We start from the raw sequence: 21,787 nt of genomic DNA on the forward strand, positions 1-21,787 counted from the left end.
GGAAGGAATGGGCTAAGAATGGTACCTTGATCAATTCCACTTGCGAATTGTGGTGTTGAAACAAAGTTCCATTAACTGGATTCTGCTCTGACTCGAGGCAACTTTGTACAATTGGTGCCTGAATGTTCACAGGCATGAGTGCAACGTGGGTTGGCCTTCAGGTAACGTTGGTGACTGCCAAGCCTGTCTGGATGTTGGCCCCTTTGGGTGCAGTCATGCAGGCAGAGCAGCTGCGTGTGACTGGCTGTACCTGTCCCTGGATCCTTGGCAAAGGTCAGGCATCCTTAAGACACTATTTTGTGTTGACTTTCCTAACTATGAGTACAGCATTCAATGGGCAACAGTGAACAACCAAAGGATATGACTTCACAGGAAAAATTTATTGCAGTTGAACTAGGCAATAAATTTTTGGGGGGGATAACAAACCAAAGTCTAGCCACATGACGTGACAGGGAGCACTTTTATCTTCTGAATAGGTTAGATAGCAAACCAGGTGTAAGTTCACAAACAAAGATCTGCCTATTTATCTTTATAGGGCTATTAAAGTAGAGGACAATGTGTATTTTTCTAATTCTGAAGCCAGATGGCTAACTTTTAGAGAGGACCTGAACTTCCATCCTGGAATCAGTATAGTTATTTTAATGTATTCATGGGGCACTTGAGTGATTTAAATGTTTGAGTGATTTAAATAGGTTGACTTGATGGACATCAGTGAAATATTTTGGTGGCGGCAAAGCAAAAAGCCCGTTTGAGACTGGAGAGCTGCTGGAGCATTGTGGCTTCAGCCATCAGCACTCTGAGGATGTTGTGGTGGAGCCACCAGTGTCTAGATGAAGCTAAAACCAAAAAGATGCCATGTAGCTCTGGGCAAAAGCAGGACTTGTGGTGTCATCCTGGTTACATTCTCATGTGGTGAACTGCCTTTGACCACTCTGTCTCCTTTCTGTTTATTTCAGACTTGTCTGAAGAAGTGTGTGGTGCTGGAGCATGGCTGATAGCATTGTTCCAGCAAAGATCATGTTTCAGAACTAGCTGAAGGAAAGACAGTAATTTAATTTGCAAGTGCTTTCAGACAAATTACGTAAATGCTATAAACCTAACTGCTTGTTCTGTACTACTGAATGCTCAGACTGCCATAAAGTTTCACAGAACAGCACTCACAGTTAAATTATCAGAAGAGTTATTTTCTCAAGTCCTTATTTTCACTGAGTCATGGAATCATTTGGGTTGGAAAACACCACTGAGGTAATTAATTAATTCTGTCTGCTTTGATAAGAGTCTCCACTTGGTTGTTTTATGCATCGTCTCAACCAATATGAATTTATTTGAAGTAAACTGGACTGACGTTTACTTACAGTTGTAAGATAAAGGTCCAAATATGACTTCAGATATTGACCGAATGTTGGCTGGAACAAGATGGGTATCATAAAGACTGGTCAGTGGAATGTCATCCTGGTTTTACCTGGGGAGAATTAGTTTTCTGACTGGTGGCTGGTATCAGCTGTTCACTCACTCCCCCGTACCCCAGTGGGAAAGGAGAGCAAACTGGAAAAAAGTAAAACTCATGGGTTGAGACAAAGTCAGTTTAATTGGACAGAAAAGGAAGGGAAATTAATAATATTAATGACAGAATAAATATACAAAGCAAGTGATGCACAATGCAGTTGTTCCCCAACCAAAGACAACCAGTCAGTGAGCAGCTCCATGCCACGCTTTGCACTGGAGCAGTACCTGTCTTTATGAAACGCAGCTCATGGGTGGGGATGTGCAATAAAACACTTTTATTAGAAACAGACCAGCTGATCCCTTTTGGCTCTGTCTGACATTGTGCAAACCTTCCTAGAGATCTAATGCTTGCAAGACAAACCCCAGTTGAAAAGATGATAAGTAGCTCCCAAGAGACTGGGAGAGACTGGTATGCCATTCCCAAATGAAAGAATCTCACATTTCCACTACAGTAGCACATTGTGCTGCTCTCTTTCTCATCTAAGTTTTTGCCTGTGGTTTTCCCAGCATATTTATAGGTGGTGTGCAAATGGGGTGGCAAAGAGTCACCTTCTGTTCCTGGAGGCAAAAGTTAATAGGAGTGAGATGAAGAAAGGTAGCACAAGGCCTTCTAGGTTTCTAGATAACACAGGAGAACTGTTGAATGGAAGACAGTAGATAAAAGAGAAGAGAAGCACATGGTTTCCAGCAGTAAATCCATCTCGCCTTTCACAAGGCCCCATGGCTTTGTTATTCTTGCAGCTAAAAATCACTTTTCTGATGCATCTACCAGGGACAGAGAGGAAGGCACTGTGAGGCTGCAGTTTTCCAGCTGTAAGGCAGGGACACCATGATGTACATCACTCAAGCAGGCTTACAGGGTACTGTACTCTGTAAGCACTTTTCACACCAAAGGATGCCAAATGGCACAGTTGCTCTTCCAGTTCTAAAGAGGGGTGGCTTCTGATGCTGAATTAGAGGGAAGAATAGGGGGAAGATCTTTACAAAGAAGTCTTGCACATTTGGCTTGAAACGTGGTAGACCAGCACAACTGTGATTTGGTGCAGGTCCTTATTTTTGCAGGTATATGTGAAATGCTGAGAGGTGTGCCTGCATTTCCTGCTAGGGGTACAGAGAAGGGTTTGTGGTCCTTATGTTTCTGTCTCCAGAGTGGCAGAGAATCCAGGAATGCTCCCAGTCCTAGCAGCTGATGTGCAATCCTTCTACTGAAGGGCTGATTTTCAGGTGAGGAGCCAGCTGACCACGAGTTCAGTACATCAGCTGCTCACCTGTCTGCAGTACTGCCCTGCTGCTGAGTAAACAGCTCTCTCAGAGGTTCCTCAGAAGGAAGAGAATATTCTCTAACTTTCTATCAATAGGTTTTAAAGGAGAAATAAAAAAAACCCAAACCCACAATCCACAAAAGCCACAAATCAGCCCTTGAAGTGATGTCAGTTTCGTCTCTCTGCCTGTCAGCTCCGTGTTGATAGGCTAGGCTTCCTGCTGGGATGGGACAGACAAAAGGCTGTTTAGGGAGGCATTTGGGTAAAGGAGCATTGATTGCTTCCAGCCTGTGTAACTACAACTGAGAGTGTAGCCATTGTTGCTGGGAGCATACTTCTTTTTGTTTATTTGTCGGCTGTTTTTCTTTAAATTCTCTCAGATGAGGAGGCCCATCAGTCTTCTCAGCTTGGTGTTTCTGAGAAAGGAAAAAGGAATGCAGGGACCAGTGCCATTTCAGTTATGCAGCTTAAGCAAGGCAGGGTCCATGGCAAACAGCTGAAGAAGCAGAAAAGCAGTGATGGAAAATTTAATCTGTTCCATTTAAGAGGTTAGCACCTCTAGCTGTGGCCACAAGGACCTCAAAGAACCTGAGCAGGAGCTGTGATAACAGAAAGAACCAGAAAGAGTCCCAGTGATTAGTGGCTGTAATGTAGGCAAATTCAGAGCACTTATGGCCTACCTCCAAGCAAGTGATTGCTCCAAGCAAGGACTTCACCTCGTGTGGGAGAGCTGCCTGTGTTCACATTGCTGGCTGGAAGTAGGGGAAATATTCCAGGTCGGACCCATGACATCTGCTGTCATAAAGTAGATTTCAGGCCGTTTCCTTACCAGGTCAGCTGGGTAAGGCTGGATACCACACAGGCAAAACAGCACTGAAAACCACAATGGTTGACACATTCTTTGTGCAGTTCTTCTGCTCTTGCAGCACATTTTGGCATGCCCTCTTCCTTTGCACAGACACGAGGAAGTGGAAAGCACACAGAGCACAGGCGAATAAAGAAGGTTTGATACCTCAGGAAGCTTTGCACACAGATAAATTATTGGTGTGGCTCAGACTTGTGCTAACAGCCTCAGCACACGGATCAGATCGTGATAAAGTTTATTTAAAAAAAATAAACAGACGAATCTGCCTTTTGTCTGCCCAAGATGTAACTAAAGATGTAGTTAAGTGGATCTGGAGTTAAACAAAATGTTAGAAAAGTACTAGGAAAGAGCCATCTTCACTTGGCCTCAGTTGGGTTTCACTCAAAAAAGTCTTATTTTCAGTGCTGAAGAACAGAATAATTTCTGGTGTAGGCATTGCTGCTGGCAGCTGGTTGTGCTGGGCCAGGAGCTTGGAATCTCTGCACAATGAGAGAAGCAGCATCTCTTGGGACTGCCGGTAGGGCTGCCAGAGGAGCACACAGAACCTCTAATCTGGGAAAGGAAGCTGGCGTCTGCCCTGTGGCCCTTGAGAAGTTGCCAGCGCCTGTGTCAGGTTGCAGTCTTGCCAATTATCTCCCTGGCAGTGGAGGTGAATGAAAAACAGTTTTCTATGGGCTGGGAGCCCAGTAAGTCCCAGCAATCAGGCTTCTTACAGAGCTTTGTAAGGGAGCAGCTTTGTTCTTGGTCTGTGTTTTCACTGGATCATCCCTCACCATGGCTGAGTGTGCAGCCACGCTTCCTAACCTGACCTTGTGTTTGAGCTCCCCAGGCTGCCTGAGCTCTGGCAGGCTGATTTCAGCAACGAGGGTGAAAAGAAGATGAAATATTATTCCAAGGAAATGAAACCCATTAGGATTTGGGATTTTTGTTTGTTTGTTTTTTCTTCCCTTGCACAAAGGAAGGTGAAAAGCTGTATGTTTTGCATAGCGACCCTGCTTTCAGCTCCTGTACCTGCCAGAGATTTGACTATTCCCCAAAGCACAGCCTTTGCTGAGCAGAGTGCTACAGACATTCTCCACAATTGTTAGCACAGCTCCTCAAGAGCAAAGAAAGCTGCCTTTTTCTGGTTGTGGGAATCTTGCTATCCCTCGTGGCTCTTGGGTTTGCAGCAATGTTACGTGGAGGAAGTCGAAGGAAAATGCTGACTGCCTCCAGAATTTCCCTTTGGGATTCTGTGAACAATGCATGCCTTGTAGTCACACACAAGCAGCTTCTCCCAAGCAGAATGCCCAAAGGTGCAGAGGGCTGGGAAGACGAAGGCTGAAATGAAGCCATTGCTATATGTGCTGCATATCAGTGCTTCAGGACCAACAGCTGCCCCCGTAAGACAATGTTTTGGAGATGTGAGCAGAATTGCTGCTTGCATGTTGCACTCCCAGACCTGTATCCTGGCTCTCCAAAATTGCTTAGGGCTCCTGAGTGCTGCATGACCAAACCCTTTCTAAATGCCTCTCAATTCAATGGATCTCCTCTGATCCTAGGTTCACTTGGGGAAGATTGAAGTGTTCTGCTGTAGATGGAGGAGCATAGCCTGGGCTAACAACCTCCCCGTGTTGCTTCAAGGACTTTTTCAAATCTGTTGTTGTTTCATTGTTTCTCTCCTCTGTCCTCTGATAACTGGTGTTTTTCACTTTAATCCAGAGAGTGGAATTTATTAGGAAGAAGTGCAGTTACTGCTGATGTAGCTACAGGGACTCCCTGCAGATGCTAGGATGCATCAGCTGGGACAAGGTAGGCATGAAACCTTTTGTTGGCTTTCCTGTAACTTAGAGCAAACATCAGCACTCTGTGTGTTTAGGAACAGTGTGAATGTTAGCTTCTAACATTTGTGATGTTGGCAACAAAAACTTATTCCCAGTTTTGTTTTTGATAAGAACTGCACAAAACCAGCTTCCAGACTAAGAGCCATTCCCACTTGAGTTATCAGGGTTAATATTTAACTGCTCCCTGTGAGTTAAAATAGCTGTTTGCTGCAGTATGTAAAACTGCATTTCAGGTGCGGGGGATCATCTCTGTTTGCTTTTCCCTTTGCTAGGGGAGAGGTGTTCTGGGCTGCCAAGTCAGTCTCTGGCAAAGTGCACATTTGCATGATATGAACTGGGGAAACTGGGACAGGGCAAGACATTGTCAGGTGCTATGGATCAATGGGAAACACCATCTCCTAGATCTGGATATGCTGATAGCTCCACTCAAGCATGGTGTGTGCCCTCAAAGCTGTGGCAGGGATTCATTCACCCTCGGAATGTTTTGTGTGCACATGGCATCAGTGGAGCTTTGTTTGAACTGACACTAGTGATGAGGAAAGCCTGGTTCTACTTGTCCTACTGAGGTGCAGTAGTGTGGAAAGCAGTTGTCTCTCTGTACGTGATGACATGATTCAAACATAAGGAACACAAAGAAAGAAGTGGTATTGTGGTTTCACCAAAGCGATGTATGTCTTCTACGTTCTGCAGCTGTTCATGGACCCAAGTTCATCCATGCCCTGTATCACTGTTGAAGTAGCATCATTGGCATTTTCTGTCTACTCAGTGATCATTATGAAGGGATGGGGCAAGAGTTCAGCCCCAAAAAGGGACTGGTCCTGGCCATGGCAGTGGAGGAAACTTGACAGGGAGCTCAAAAAGAACAGCTGGAGAGTGCAAACTATCTGTGTGCCATCTGTCTGTGTGACAGCTCAGAGCCAAAGGACATGTTTCTGAGCCAGGTGAGCCTGTGTAACAAGTTTGTTGGCCATAGCAGAGTGAGATTGGGGTGAAGTTGACATGCTTTTAAGAAGTGAAAAAGTGAGGCTGAACTCTGGTAGTCTGAAAGTTGGGTTGGCTGGTTGGAGAGGGAGGGGACTGGCTGGCTGCAACTGTCAGATAATCTGACTGTAAGCACTGACTCCTCTGCATTGTGGTGGATTTGCAAGGAGTCCAGCTCTGATCTGCAGCAAAGCACTCCCGAAATAAAATGGATGTGTGTGTCTTATCAGCTTTTGTGGGCAGGGATTGCTTTTGGATTGGAGCTACAGTCATGGCAAGAAGAAGAAACCAAAGATTTGTTTGTGCTTATGCTTCGAATCTTTCCCGGTCCCTCGGGTTGGTGGTGGTTTGAAACCTATTTTCTTCCTCTAGTGTGTGACAACCCTGCCTGTGCTACAGGAGTTGGAACTGGATGATCTTCAACGTCTGTTACAACTCATTCCACGTTTCTCTGACTGCAAGTGTGGCTGCTCTTGTGCTTCACACCAATGCTCCCAGTGATGCCTCCACCAGATTAGAGGTAAAGGATTTCCTTCTTCTTACACCAGACTAACTTCATAGAGGGAAATAGAGGAAACCTCTCCTGTCTGTAGTAGAAAGTGTTTCTTTCCCCAGTTTGGGTAGCAGTAAGTTTTAAATAATAGAATCGGTGTAAAACTGCTGTCTTGTCTGACAAATTGGACCTGTGTGTGAAGATACAGGGAGCCTTAGGAGAGAGGGTGTGAACATTCTTGCAGGCAAATCCAGAGAGAAGACCAGCCCACTGGTTCAGTACACCTGGAAATAGCTGCATGGGGCACACCTCTGGGCAGCAGCAGCAGAGCTTCCATCTCTCCCGGGCCTCTCACTATGCGGTTTTTAATCAGAAGACTTCCTAAAGATCCCAGAATATTCCGTTGGCTCCTTATTTTAACAGTCCTTTCCCTCATCATTACTTGTTTTAGCTCCTTGTTTGGCGTGGATAAAAGTGTTTTCAGGTAAGAGCCCTGCTTCCTTGCAGTACGTGCTTGTGGATACGGTGCTTCTGCTCGCTTTCTCTCCCTCTCTCTTTTAATCTTGAAAGTTGCACGTTGGATCTGAGTTTGATGTCCACTTTCCTTTAGAAAGCTGTGTTGTATACAATCAGAGCACAGTGTTGGAAGATTGCAGCCAAACTTTCTTCTGCTGTATTGCCTGCTCCCAGTACTTCCCTGCACAGTTGTATTAAGAAAGCAGCTTTTACTCTGTTCCCATAGTTTGGCACTACATATTTGCTTTTACTTTGTAGCTCCCATAAGGACCTCACCCAATTCTAGCCTCGACTGCATTGCTAGACATTGAATTTGTTGTGATACCTTTACATTTATAGTGACTTCAACACTTGATTCCTAAAGTAATACAGACATGCAGTGTACTGGCACACTGATGCCACGCTGACATGATAAAGATATAAGTTATCTTTTTTTTTTCCATTCCTGGCTTCTTTAGACCATTTTGTCCTGCAAAGATACTGGAGACACTTAACACTGCTGAAACTGTATGTAGAGCACACCCAGGCATGTGCAGTATGTAGTTGTCTCTGTTTCCACTTCTGTGCCTTTGTATGTAACATGAAATACAGAAAGCAGCATTGTTTTTATTTGCTTCAGGGCTCAGTAAATTGGAGAAGGAGGTGACAGTAAGTATTATTGTGCTTCCACAGTTGTTTGCCAGCTCTACTTCCGAGGCTGCTGTTTGATGAACTGGGTTGAACCAGTTGTCTGGTTTTAAAGAGTTGATCAGGGATCAAGGTCTGTGCAGGGACAAGTGCCTGGCCACGTGCCTCTGACTGCAAGGAGGTTTTGGATGCATAGAGCCCTCCATTTTGCATTTTAGTCTCAATGTTACTAAATGTCTTTTTATCTAGAATATAAGTGAAATATTTCCTGTTACTGGAGTATGCAGTGACACATTTAAATGTGCAGGGCTATGATAGAAAGCAACCACTGCATCCCTGATTGAAGCTGGTTAAATGAGTGGAAATAGAGGAAGAGCTGATCACAGAATCACAGAATCACCCGGGTTGGAAGGGACCTCAAGGATCATGTAGTTCCAACCCCCCTGCCCAGCAGGGCCACCAAACACACACATTCAGATCAGGTTGCCCAGGACCCCGTCCAACCTGGCCTTGAACACATCCAAGGACGGGGCATCCACAACCTCCCTGGGCAGCCCGTTCCAGGGCCTAACCACTCTCCTTGTATAGAACTTCCCCCTAACATCCAACCTAAATCTTCCCTCCTTCAACTTCGATCCATTTCCCCTAGTCCTGCTGTTGTCAGCCCTTTTGAAGAGTTTACTCCCCTCATGGGTGTAGGTTCCCTTCAGGTATTGATAGGCTGCAATGAGGTCACCCCGCAGCCTTCTCTTCTCCAGGCTGAACAAGCCCAACTCCCTCAGCCTGTCCTCATAGGGGAGGTGCTCCAGCCCCCTGATCATCTTAGTCGCCCTCCTCTGGACCCTTTCCAAAATCTCAATGTCTTTCTTGTACTGAGGGCTCCACACCTGGACACAGTACTCCAGATGGGGCCTCACAAGAGCCGAGTAGAGAGGGACGATCACCTCCCTGTCCCTGCTGACCACCCCTCTCCTGATGGAGCCCAGGATCCCATTTGCCTTTCGAGCTGCCAGAGCGCACTGCTGGCTCATGTTCAGTCTCTCGTCCATCAGGACCCCCAGGTCCTTCTCTGCCGAGCTGCTCTCAAGGCCCACTCCTCCCAGCCTGTACGGGTGCCTGGGGTTCTTCCGGCCCAAATGCAAAACCTTGCACTTTGCCGTGTTGAACCTCATTAGGTTCACCCGAGCCCAGCTTTCCAGCCTGTCGAGCTCCCTCTGCATGGCATCCCTTCCTTCCACCCTATCAACCGCACCACTCAGCTTGGTGTCGTCAGCAAACTTGCTGAGGGTGCACTCAATTCCCTCATTGATGTCATTAATAAAGATGTTAAAGAGCACTGGTCCCAAGACAGACCCTTGGGGGACACCACTTGTTACCGGCCTCCACCTGGACACAGAGCCATTGACCACCACCCTCTGTCTGCGGCCTTTCAACCAATTGCTTATCCATCGGGTCGTCCACCCATCAAATCCACTTCCACTTCCACTGATAGGCTCCTCTTTTTACTGGGAATGATGTTGTAAATGTCCAAGTATCCATTTTATATCAACTGATTTTTAAAAGCCATCCTAGGCTAATGATTTCCTAATCACTTCAGTGTATTGCTCTGCAGCCTCAGCAGTAATCAAAGTGCTCCAACCTCTCACCTGCAGAGGTGCATTTTTCCCATTTATTACCTTGGGAGCACTTCTCAGAATCATGAAATAAACAAGTTATTTGAACAATTGTACCACCCAAGGGGCAAAGTGTGAGATCTGACAACTGTGTCAGTTTGTTATGGAAACTTTTGTTACATGTAAAAGCTTAGCTGCAGAATTTTCCAGCTTTCTTTTTCCTGTTCCACCTTACAACTGTGCGTACAGGGAAGGTTTCAATTAGATGTCAGAGGTAGATTTTTCACAGAGAGGGTTGTGAGGTGTTAGAACAGGCTGCCCAGAGAGGCACCTCCATCCCTGGAGGTGCTCAAGACCAGGTTGGTTGGGCCCAGGGCAGCTTGATCTAGAGGTTGGCATGCTCTGGGGGCCTGATCTAGTGGTTGGCAGCCCTGCCCGTGTGGAGCTGGATGATTTTTGAGGTCCCTTCCAACACAAACCACTCTAGGATTCTGTGTATAGAAGAAAGATTGTAGACATATAAGCTTTAGAATGTATTTAATAGCTTTGAAGTGCCTGTTGTAAGGTGTTTGTAGCTGGTGAGTGCTGTGTGCTGCCATTGCAGTAGCTGAGGGGAAAACGAGAGGAAACAGTGCCTTGTGGCCCCAGATTACAGCTCTGGATTCAGTCCTTGGCTCTGACCCAAACTCAAGTGGTGAAACTGGGGGTTGTACAGTCTTTTTCTGCATTATTATATCTGAGTTCTCTCTGCAGGACATTTAGCTTCCTCAGGCAGGATCTGCACTGGAGCTGTGTCTGACCTGTGGCGTGCTCTCTTTGGAAGATATCTTAAGTAAATCTGAAGATAGAATTGCCTTTCTGAAATCCCTTAGGATTTGATCCTGGGATATTACCAGTTTGCATTATATCTGATTGGTCTCTCTGAGGCAAGCCAGTTTTGGTGGTGAGCTGGTTGTTTTGGGAACCAAATTATAGAGCATATGGTAGCAGTTGGCCTTTTTATGACTGTCATTTCCAGTGTCAGAGATGGTGCAAAAGAAGTGATGCATGCTTATGGAGTGAATTTTACTCCTTATTAGACTTCCTTTTCTGAGCTCTGTAAGATCTCCATATTTTTAACACCTGTCTGCTGATAAATAAGGCATAAGGAATGCCAGGTGTCTGTCTTTGTGTTGTGTCCCATGTCCTGAAGTCAGTGTCTCTGAAACAGGGTCCTGCAGTGCTCTATGTACACTCCTGGGGACTGTCGTGCCCTGGGCAGGGCAAAGCTATTCTGTGCTGGTTTGTAGTTAGTGCCAACGTAGAGCATATTTCGTGAGTTAAGTCCCAAAGAGGAAATTTGAATAAAACTTTGTTGGCAAATACCGAAATGAAATTGAATTCAGACAGCATCCTTCTAACAAGGGTGTTTTACTTCCCTGCAGAAACTCAGTTGCAGATACCAATGCAAGTCATCTGAATGTAATGGTTGTGTGCAGAAGTGATCTGAAGTGCAGTCAAGAGCACAAGAAGTGTGCTGGAAGCTGCTCAGTGTTAAGTGGAAAGTGTTTGTGATGTGTCTGCTTTTCCTTTGATTGCATTCAGGCAGCTCAACCAAAGCATCTCACATATGCTACAAGTGGACGCCCAAGATCAGCAAAGCTCAGACTATTCTGCTAATGGGAGCATTTTGAAGGTTGGTTTGGAGAGAAACGCTACGTGGCTCGAACTGAATACTGCTGTGAGTACACCAAGTTGGGAAGGGAAGAAAGAGCAGAAGGAAACAGTGAGACCAGTTGCCAGGGTGGAAGAAGGCAAGGAGAAGGTGACTGTGAAACCATTCCCTGAGGTGGTGGGAATCAAGAATACAACAGCATCAACAGCCTCTGTAGTGGAGAGAACAAAGGAGAAAACAACAGCAAGACCAGTTCAAGGGGTAGAGGAAGCTGATGGGAAGAGAACAGTTCCCAGGATGAAGGGAGACAAAGAGAAGGCGACTGTGAAACCATCCTTTGGGATGAAGGTGGATCATGCAAACAGCACATCCAAAGACAAACCAAAGGCAGAAGAGCCTCCTGCGTCAGTGAAAACCATAAGACCTGTGACTCAGGCTGCCACAGTGACAGAAAAGAAGAAACTGAGGGCTGCTGATTTCAAGACTGAGCCTCAGTGGGATTTTGATGATGAGTACATACTGGATAGCTCATCTCCAGTATCGGTAGGTGTAATGGCCTTGTGTGTATGTCCCTGCTGACCTCTTTGTCTGCTGTCTCCTGGGCATCTTTGCCCTTCAGAGCAGAGGCTGATGTCCAAGCTGGTAGATCAACCCACTCATGTAGGCAGGTGCTGCTGAGGCCCAGAGCAGGAGAGCTGTGTGAGTATGGCTCAGTTGGCCTGGCCTGTCCTCCACCATGCTCCAGGATGGGAAGTTGCTGGAACTGCACCCATTTTCATGGGTTCCTTTCATTAAAAGTCAGCCAGAACAATCTTTCTATAACTCAGGAGCATCAGGAGCTGGGGAGAATATCTCTGCTGCTAGATGTCCTACAAGGTGATTCCAGTCTTGAGTGCTTTGCTCTGTTGCATAGGAGACTTAGGTACATAACGCAGCTTCTGTGTAGCTCAGTGCCCTAAAGTAAGTGCCATTACACTTAGTCTTGTAATGTCTGTGACAGACATTCAGAGCCTAGCCCTAAATCATGGTCCTAATACGGGTGTCTCATTTCCTGGGAAACTGAACATCTCCATTGTATGAGGACTCAGCTTTTACAGTTCCCAGATTTGCCTCGATCTTTGTGTTATGCAGCCAGGCTAAAGTAATCAGGGTTGTGGGGAAGGAACAGGAGTACATCTGTGTGATCTGTTTTCCCAAGCAGATGTGTAGTAATGCGAGTCCAAAGCTTTGGCAGCAGTGGGAAACTTGTGCTTGTGCTGTGCTGTAAGGAGTGACACTGGCAGTGGGAGTGAGGAGGATCCCGATGCACTGAAGTGGAGGCTTTCTCACGTGTTTGAGTTAAAGTCGGAGTGAAGTGACAGAAAAGTTAGGTGATGGTTGGTGAATGCTTATCTTACTGCTCCAGAGACAGCAGAGCAGAGGCTGTTGGTGGCATTAAGGTGAATGTTGGTGCTGCTGGAGAGGTCTGCCAGGGCTGCAGGCACTGCGTCATTCTGCTCAGGCCTCCCCCTGCTCTCTTGAAAATGTTAATGCCAACCCCACTGTGCCTTGGGAGACACAGAGAGCAGAGGTAGATTAGCTGCAGGGATGAAATATCCGGGGCTGAACTTTACTGTTTTGATGTTTTCTTTCTGAGTTCATTCTTCTTTGTGGTCTTTGCCCCTTTTGGCAGTGCAAGCCATTCTTTTGCTGACAGGTTGTGCTCTTCAGGGTGGCGTTGAGCCACATGAGAGGAGAAGATTCGTGATTCTATTAAATAGAACATTTGGCTGTTAAACCTTTGAGCTCATTTACTGGCCCAGCCTTACTGTGACACAGCAGAAGGGCCTGGCTCACGATCATGTGTGTGGAGCAGGATGTGCATCCTTGTTCCTGGACTAGAGGCACCCGAAATACAAAAGGGAGTGGGCAAAATATGAGGCTGAGTGTGCGTGTGCCATATGTGACAGTCCCTCACCCTTCCTGCCCTGTGCTACTGCACTACACGGAGTGGGGTTAGGTCAGCTGGATCCTGCTTGGTGACTCCCAGATGCTTCTGTCTTCTGTAGCTCCCTGGAAAAGACATGCAGCTATCTCAGAGTGCAGAGCAGGAGCTGGCAGAGAGATGAGGGACAACAGCTTTCAGCAGGAAGCCAAGTGTTCTTCATTCTAACTGGGGCTGCAGAGCATCTGGGCTTGCAGAACAGCTGAGACAGCGGGGAAAACCCTTCCACAATAGTGGAACATGGAGGAAGTACGTGCAGAAGGGTTGTTGGTGAGGATATGGATTTAGACATCATGCACTGAATCTTGCTTCCAAATGTCATCTCTAATTCTGCAAATAGAAGGAGTAACTACAAGTGCTTCCAACTTCCTTCATTTCCTGCACAGTCAGACTTTCCCCTAATTCCTCTTGTATTGATCCAGACGAGCTGTGAGAAGTACCAGGCCTCAAACAGTACAAAGTACAGCTTGCACATCCCTGTCTCTGGACATGTAACATGCTAAAAATGAAATGACACCAACATCAAACCCTGCACAGTATTTTTGTCATTGCAGTGCTGTCATGACAAGCAGAACGTCAGCAGGGAGCCCAGCTCAGCTGTGAGCATGCTGCAAGGCTTTGGTAAAGCCTGGCCACTTCTGGGTCTTTGAGGTGGGCACATAGGTCCACTTGGTCTTCTTTTTTGTACTCTGGTAGATACTGTAGTAACAACTGTTTGGGGAAGATGTCTAAGAGAATAAAGGCTAAATTGACTCAGTGGAAAATCCACCACAGTTGGAGCTCTCTGCTCTCCATCTGCACACACAGCCTAATGCTTGCCAGCTGCAATGAGACCATTCTTGTTACCAGCTGACTTGGATTCTCTTATCAGCTGTAAGTTGCTCTGCTGTTCCTTTAGGAAATGGAATAAGCTGTGTGCTTTTTCTTTTCTTTTAAGGGAACAACAATGGTGATCTGACCCCACCTGTGTGTCAGTATGCGTGTGCATGTTGTATCTGAGATCAAAGGCCTGTGAGCTGTGTTGTCAAAAGGGACTGCTGGCCTTATCTGGTTCATTTAAAAAAAACATAGGACCATGACCAGGTTACACCTGTTACAAGTTTCAGTTGGCAACAGGTAGTGAGGCCTGAGGCCATTAAAACCTGTGAGAGCTACAGGCCTATTTTTCTGAAGAGGAAAGTCTCCGAGACTTGGGGTAATCCTGCCTTACCTGTAAGTGATTTTGCATCATCTAATTGTTCATCTGTTATTGTGTCTCATTTCTGTGGTAATGGGGACACTGAGAGGAGTGGAAGATCCATTGGATTTCTCTGATTCTTTACATGACACTTGTGCATAGGCACTCAGACAGGTTTATCAGCTTCTTGCTGATCAGCCCTTATTGTTTCTTCTTGTTTTTCAAGACCTGCTCTGAATCAGTGAGAGCCAAGGCTGCCAAGTCTGACTGGCTGCGAGATCTTTTCCTGCCAAACATCACACTCTTCATAGACAAGAGGTACTTCAATGTCAGCGAGTGGGACCGCCTGGAGCATTTTGCACCTCCCTATGGCTTCATGGAGCTGAATTACTCACGTGAGTCTCCCAGGGTTGTCAGAATGGGACCATGAAAACTTCCCACAAGAACTGTATGCTGGGTTTCTGGTGTTTTGCAGGACCTCCTTGACAAACACATCAAGCTAGGTGGATCTTGTGGAGGAAATTGTGGTGGTTTCCCTGGGTCCATTCTCAAGGTTCTTGATGCTAATGCTCCACCATGTTTGCTTCACAGTGGTAGAAGAAGTCATGTCACGCCTGCCCCCAAATCCCCACCAGCAGCTGCTCCTGGCCAACAGTAGCAGTAACGTGTCAACGTGCATCAGCTGTGCCGTTGTGGGGAATGGAGGGATACTGAATAACTCTGGAATGGGCAAGGAGATCGACTCCCATGACTACGTGTTCCGGTGAGACGACCTGATGGTTCCTGGGAGACACACAGCTAGCCTGCTGTGGCCAGCAGGAAGCTGTGCTGACTGCCAGCTGCCCAAATGATTGGTGGCAGGAGGAGATGAAAAACCATAAAGGTTTTTCTCTTATCTGCTAACTATCTGTTTGATTTCCTTGGACAGGGTGAGTGGAGCTGTCATCAAAGGTTACGAGAAGGATGTGGGAACAAAAACCTCCTTCTATGGATTCACAGCATTCTCCCTTGTGTCCTCTCTCCAGAACTTGGGACGCAAAGGGTTCGATAAGATCCCGCAGGGGAAGGTTAGTCAGGTCAATGCTTGTACAGCTTTGACAGGATTCTGTTAACCTGTGACCTTCATTTCTGATCTTCTCATGCGTGGTGGGCAAAGGGGCTGAGCTAACACTTCAGCATTACTCTTAGTGAGGGATCCGTGGCTTGAGAGTGAATGTTCACAGTGGCCAATTGTGCTAGTCCTACCCTAGCCCTTTAGAATATAATAGAATAGTTCACTTGGAACTGCCTGGCCACACCAGGGCCTGCCAAAGCTAAATCATATTATTACAGGCATTCTCCAAATGCCTCCTGAACAGTGGCAGGCAAGTCATCAGCCACCTTGTTGGGAAGCTAGTGCTAGTGGTGGCAGTGGTGATGAGGAGACGGTTGGACTGGATGATCTTGTAGGTTGTTTCCAACCTTGTGGTTCTATGAAGCCTGATCCAGTGTTCAACCACCCTCACAAACCTTTAGCATGTTGAAGTAGCTATGGATCAGATGTTCTCTCCACTCTGTCACTGTGGGATGGTTAAAAGCTGCAGAGCACCGGTGTGTGCTTGAGCAGCTCAGTCAGCTTAGATGTCTGCTTGCTTTTTGGTGTTAAAGGACATGTCTCTCTTGTGTTGTTCGTTAACGCTCACTTTTTCTTTCTTAGCATATCAGGTACATTCACTTCCTGGAGGCAGTTAGAGACTATGAGTGGCTGAAGGCTCTTCTGCTGAACCAGGATATCAGGAAAGGATTCCTGAACCACTATGGGTAAAGCAAACCAGCTCCACCTCTACGTCCTTCAGTGTGGAGCTCTCTGCTGTACCTTCATCTCCACAGTGCTCAGTCTGCCGAGTTGCAAGACCAGCTTAAATCCTCCCTTCTTTATCTGATTTATCTGAAGAAGTGTCTTCTTTCCCTCCCAGCTGTGAGCACTGCTGTGATGCCTCCTTCCTAGCTATTTCTATAGTAGCTGCTTTTAGTGGTCTGTGGTCTGAGCTGAGAGAAAGCTTTGAGTTTCTGTGGGATGAACACGAACTGCTCTCTGCTTTGATGTCTGTGTGTGGTCCTACTCATGGGTGAAGAGCTGGTTTCACCAAGTCTTATCTATACACATGCATGTTTTAGATATTTCCATCTCCTTTGTTGCCACTCTTGCAGCAGGCTTTGGAGGCTTTGTCATCATCTAAGAAATGTTGCAGGATAACTGAACAATGTGATTCTTCTCTCACCACCAAGTACATCAGGCTGATGCTTTCCAGCCATAATGAAACACGGGAGTTTATCCTGAGTGTCTCCCTATTCCTGTCCCTAGGCAAAGGCCCCGGGAGAGATTTGATGAAGATTTCACGATGGATAAGTACCTGGTAACTCACCCTGATTTCCTCAGATACTTGAAAAACAGGTGAGCTGGGAACTGTGTGCTTTCTGGCTGGCAGCATCTCTCTCTGTCTCTGTGCTCTCTCTTTCCAACCCAATGACTTGTAACTGCAGTTGAGCCGTACCAGCAGATTTGGGGTTATCTTCACCAGTGTGCAGTCACTTAAGGTGCTCTGTGGTACTGCAGTGGGATGTTAGCTGCAGGTAGACCTACAGACTTCTCATCTGTGAGCAAAAGAAGCAGCAGCTCTCAGACAGATTGGCTTTCTGCATCCAAAAGGAGTCAAGTAGCAATGTTAGATGTGAGCAGAGCATTGCTGAGGTGCCAGGATAGTTAGTTAGCCTGTTCAGGACCAACCTTTCATGCTACCCATTGCTCAGCACCTTGAGGAAGGCTCCATAACAGCCCTCCTCTCCTTAGATCATGTCTTAACTCAAGGGATTAGTTGTTCCCTCAAGCACAGTAATGAGCTCTTCTTCAGCATCCTATTTGGGCTGACTGCACTTCTTTGCATCTCATTTTCACAAGTGTGCCCTGGATACTATTACTGTTATAAGATCTGCCAATTGTGGGCCACACATGACCAGGAGATATAGGAAGAAGAGCTCCTGTTGTGCCAGTTCTGATTGTGTTTGCCCTTTGGTCTCCTTGAGAGCTGCATTATGTCTTTCTGATAGATAGCAAATGCAGTGCCAGATGGCTTGCACTCCCCTGCTCATTCTTCTCTCTCTTCTCTGACTTGGGCTCTTTCCAAGGCCAGGAGAGCTCAAATTCTATTTTTAATGTGTGGACTCCTACCTTCCTAACAACTGCTGGCACAAAACACAGCAGCTCCTAGCAGATTTTGTGACCCTCCTTCTGCACCTTTCCTGCATCGTGTTTCATTCCCGAATGTGGATGGGGGGAGTATACCAGGGACTCTAAAGCCACCTCTGCACTGCAAGGCAAGGAACAGGGAGTGATTTGAATGTACTAAGTCCTTTAATCGTGTCCCCATTTATCCCTGCTGCTTCTTGACCTGTAAAGTTTGGGCTGAGCTGGGTTCAGTGCAGGTTTCAGTGCAGGTGATGGAAGCATTCTGGACTGGCCTTGTGCTTCACTGAGCACACAGCACTACCCACACATGAGCAGTCGTGGCTTGTTTGAAATGCTCAGTGTGGCCACAAGCTGCTGCAAGGAGGGAAAGTGCCAAATGAGCCCAGGAGGACAAGCCATGCACAGCTTGAGGCAGCGCGCTCAGCAGCCGCTCCGTGCTTTCTTCTCTCATACTGCAGGTTCTTGAAATCTAAGAATCTGCAGAAGCCCTACTGGCGGCTGTACAGACCCACAACAGGAGCCCTCCTGCTGCTGACTGCCCTGCATCTCTGTGACCGGGTAAGGGTAGTACCATTCTTGCTCACACCCCTGTCTGGAAACAAAGGATAACTGAGTGTGGGTGTCCCCAGCCCTGCCTTGTCAGCTAGAGGGGAACAGAGTGAGCACAAAAAAAAAGCAGCCCTAAAATAGTTCACACAAAGGTTGTGCAGCCTGATTTAGGACCTGAGAGCTGTTGTGCCTCCCAGGCTTCTTGCACAAGTCAGTGCAAGAGGATGTTGGCTTTCTGGGGCCTCTTTTCACAGCCTGGTCTATATTGGGTGCCCTTGCAGAGTCATTGGGAGGCGACCTTTTCTGTGCTCCCACCCTGTCTGGGAGCTGTCCTGTATTTCATTTAGCTCCCTCTGTCCTTGATATCTCCCTGCTGAGCCCTCTTGTCTTTCCCAGGTGAGTGCCTATGGCTACATCACAGAAGGTCACCAGAAATACTCGGATCACTACTATGACAAGGAGTGGAAACGCCTGGTCTTCTACATTAACCATGACTTCAACTTGGAGAAGCAGGTGTGGAAAAGGCTCCATGATGAGAACATCATGAAGCTCTACCAGAGACCCTGACTGTGTGGTGAGGGCCGTTGCCTGGGAAATCTCAACAGCACCTCACAGGGAACAGAAGAGGACCTCAGAAGCCAGGGTTAGCACTGCACTTCCAGGCCCAGCTTCAGCTGCACAGAGATATTTCTGTCCTTTGGTATCTTTATTTTCTAACAACACTTCCTAAAACGTGCATATTCTACAGACCAAGAGAACAGAAGGGAAAAGTGCCTCCAAACAAGTCCCACCTGACTTGTGGATGGTTGTATGCTCTGGTGCTGGGAAAGAGAAATCCAGGATGAATCTGAATAGCAGATGTTCCAGTGCCCATTATCTTAATCAGGTTCTCCCTCTGCAAGATGGTTTGGGGCTAGTTTTGCTGTAGGTGGGTTCTCTCTGTGAGCAGTGCTCTTTGTGGAGCTGGGTGTTTTTGATAAGCAGTGGGAAAAGGGGACACGGACCATCCTGTCTCAAGGGGATGATTTGTGTCCTGGAGGTGCTCTTGTTGCTCTGCTCCCTGCAAACATAAAGACTGAACTCTTAACTTCCAAATGCATCTCAGTTCCCAATGTGACTTTGCTGTGACACCTCCTGGGGAGCACTGTGATGTCTGGTGCCCAGCCTGCTGACCTTGGTCTAGTTCACCATCAGCACAAGAGAAGGGGAGAGCTCTCCAGAGTGCAGCAGGATGCTGGACATTGTGCCTCTTGCTGTGGGGCTCCCCTGGCTGCTGACTGCATGTAGTGAGTCTGGTGCAGAAGCTGGTGCTTGGCTATGCCAGGAGCATGGTGCCTCCTCTCCTACCAGGAGAAATGAGAGTTCTCAATGTCCAGGGATGGATGCTCTCTGTCCTTGCTGCTGACTGGAGTGCCTGCCTACATTGTGCTGAGAAAAGCACTGTTGCAGCCAGCAAGCCTTTGGACTACTGGTCTTCTGAGTGGGCTTTTGCAAACAAAATAAACGGCACTGCTTTACCCAAGCTGATTTCCATTGCAGCCCTTTGAGATGCGGTTTGTATCTTGTATCCCAGTCACCCCCCAGAGCCCACGGAGGGTTTTGCTGCTGCACCCACAGGCTCTGTGCCCTGCAGTGCCTGTGCGTGGCTGCCGCCCCGAGTCTAGGGGCTCTGGGTGAGCAGGGAGGCAGCTTTGTTCCTTGCCCGTGCATTGCTGTGGGTTGCTTGGTGACCGGCTCCACTGGGTATTCTTCCCTTCTGAATAGGGCTTTTCTCCTCCCAAGAAGTTGGAAGAAGTTTCTTTCAAAAGAAAGAAACTCCCTTCCCCCTCTTCCTCTTTTGTCTCCCTCTTTTCTGGGAAACAGGGCAGGGCTGAGCCCTGCTGAGCAAACGAGGAGCCCAGCCTTTGAGATGGGCTGGCAGCCCCCAGCACCCATCTCCTCTGCAGCTGAGGGTCCCCGGAGTCAAGGAGAGGGAACTCCCCGGGACGATGTCCCCACCAGCAGATCCCCCTTGGCTCCTCTCTTAGGGTAGAGCCACGCAACAGAATGTCTGCAGCCCTGTGGTTTGGTGTGCCTGGCAGGGCAAAATTGGTGATGCTGGGCTGTGCTGAAGCAGCCTCAGTCTCTCCAGCGCTGCCCTGGTGACCAAGGATGTGATTCTGGGCCACTCCAAATGTCCACATCCAAGCCAGCAGCGTTGTCCCTGTGCCACCAGGTGGCAGCTGCTGTCCAGGGCTGTGCTGTGGGCATCCAGGTGTGGCAAAAGCCGTGTCCCAGTGGGCCGTTGGCCCCTCGTGTCCCACACTTCGTGATGCCCACCTGCCCTTATGGATTATGGCATGGAAGCTATTTGGAGTGCACAGGGGTGCACACAGGAGCAGTTTGATGCCATCACACTCTGAAAGCGTTGTCACATCAGCCCTGCTTTTTTGGGAGGAAGATGTTGGAGAGAGCCATGAGCTGTAAGTACAGCTGTGTCCTTCTCACTGGGTACCCAGGAGTTAACAGCCCCCAGCTGTTCCCTGCTGGGATGCAGGGACAACTCCCCCTGCTCACAGAGCCACATTCCTGGCAGGGCTTCCAACCCTTTGTTTGGTTTCCCTCTCTTCTCTTTCTGTGATGTGAGACAGCACAACCTTCCCGTGTTGGTGACTTGCCCGATGGAATTGGTGTTTATTTGTGTTACCCAAACAGAGAGTGGGTTTGGGGGCACCTCTCAGTGAGGTTTGCACCCTTCCTCACCTCTGTGTGTAGACCTGTGCTCTCTTCTCAGGGATGTGGCAGCAGGGAAAGCCAGTTGGACAAGAAAAACTATTGGTAATAAGGGAGGGTGAACGAGATAAAGGAACGACCTGAGGCTTTGTTCTGCACAAAGCAGAGGATGACCTCCCTTCCCTGAGTGCCTTGGGAGGGAACTGGAGCGGGGCCCTGCAGGCAAACAGCTCCTGAGATGTGGCAACCTGAAGGCATGGGCAGACCCAGCCCTGGGGCCCAGATCCTGGAGGGGGTCCTGGGAACATCCTGGGATCCTTGGGTTGTCACGCCATGGGAACCCTGCAGGCAGACGAGGCAAGCACTGAGTTGTGCTCAGTGATGCTGTGTCATTAAGGACACAGAGCGTGGCCAGCCCCCACGTGCCCTGCTTCAGCAGATCTAGGGGATGTTTTGCCTGCAGAGACCCTGGCAGGATTGGTCCAGAGCAGCCAAGAGAGCGCTTGCAGTGCCGTCACCTCACCACAATCAGAGGTGTTTTCCAGCTCTGTGCCCATCCAGGGCAGATCCCAAAGCCTCACCCAATGCCTCGTGCCCTTCGGACTGTGTGCTCAGCTTATCTCAGCCCCAGCCAGCGGTCCAGGGCTGACCGACAGCTCTGCCATGCACGGGCATCTCTGTGATAAGTGGGGCTGAGCCCAGTGGGGCAGGGAGGAACCTCGTCCCTCTGATGTTTCCGCTTCTGCAGGCAGCACAAGGGCACCACAGGGCACAGCTGACCGACAGGATCCAGTTGGTT

The 21,787-nt window shown here is 47.9% G+C and overlaps 1 protein-coding gene across 3 annotated transcripts; it reads left to right on the plus strand.

The window, feature by feature from the left end:
- The first annotated feature begins 6,567 nt into the window (after nucleotides 1-6,567).
- On the plus strand, nucleotides 6,568-19,798 carry ST6GALNAC1 (ST6 N-acetylgalactosaminide alpha-2,6-sialyltransferase 1). 3 transcript variants are annotated; one of them, XM_042833420.1, is made up of 10 exons: nucleotides 6,568-6,651; nucleotides 6,810-6,957; nucleotides 11,271-11,883; nucleotides 14,728-14,896; nucleotides 15,093-15,264; nucleotides 15,430-15,568; nucleotides 16,198-16,301; nucleotides 16,846-16,935; nucleotides 18,186-18,285; nucleotides 18,673-19,798. In XM_042833420.1, exons 3-10 carry the CDS (start codon nucleotides 11,296-11,298, stop codon nucleotides 18,841-18,843), a joined length of 1,533 nt encoding a protein of 510 aa, XP_042689354.1. In that variant the 5' UTR covers nucleotides 6,568-6,651; nucleotides 6,810-6,957; nucleotides 11,271-11,295; the 3' UTR covers nucleotides 18,844-19,798. The 3 variants fall into 3 exon arrangements, with proteins under 3 accessions (XP_042689354.1, XP_042689353.1, XP_042689352.1); XM_042833419.1 differs by having other exon boundaries at nucleotides 6,584-6,957; XM_042833418.1 differs by lacking the exons at nucleotides 6,568-6,651; nucleotides 6,810-6,957 and adding an exon at nucleotides 7,004-7,414.
- The last annotated feature ends 1,989 nt before the right edge of the window (nucleotides 19,799-21,787 follow it).

The sequence above is a fragment of the Centrocercus urophasianus genome, unplaced genomic scaffold, assembly GCF_019232065.1.
Source record: "Centrocercus urophasianus isolate 14NV4802_14NV808 unplaced genomic scaffold, USGS_Curo_1.0 seq_41, whole genome shotgun sequence".
Lineage (NCBI taxonomy): Eukaryota > Metazoa > Chordata > Aves > Galliformes > Phasianidae > Centrocercus > Centrocercus urophasianus.

What these genes read in the sequence shown, in the direction of transcription:
- ST6GALNAC1 (XM_042833418.1), top strand. Translation starts at nt 7,287, where the DNA reads ATGCGGTTTTTAATCAGAAGACTTCCTAAAGATCCCAGAATATTCCGT. An exon ending in ATAGCTCATCTCCAGTATCG is followed by an intron (nt 11,884 to 14,727) that starts GTAGGTGTAATG and finishes TTGTTTTTCAAG; the next exon opens with ACCTGCTCTGAATCAGTGAG. An exon ending in GGATTCCTGAACCACTATGG is followed by an intron (nt 16,302 to 16,845) that starts GTAAAGCAAACC and finishes TCCTGTCCCTAG; the next exon opens with GCAAAGGCCCCGGGAGAGAT.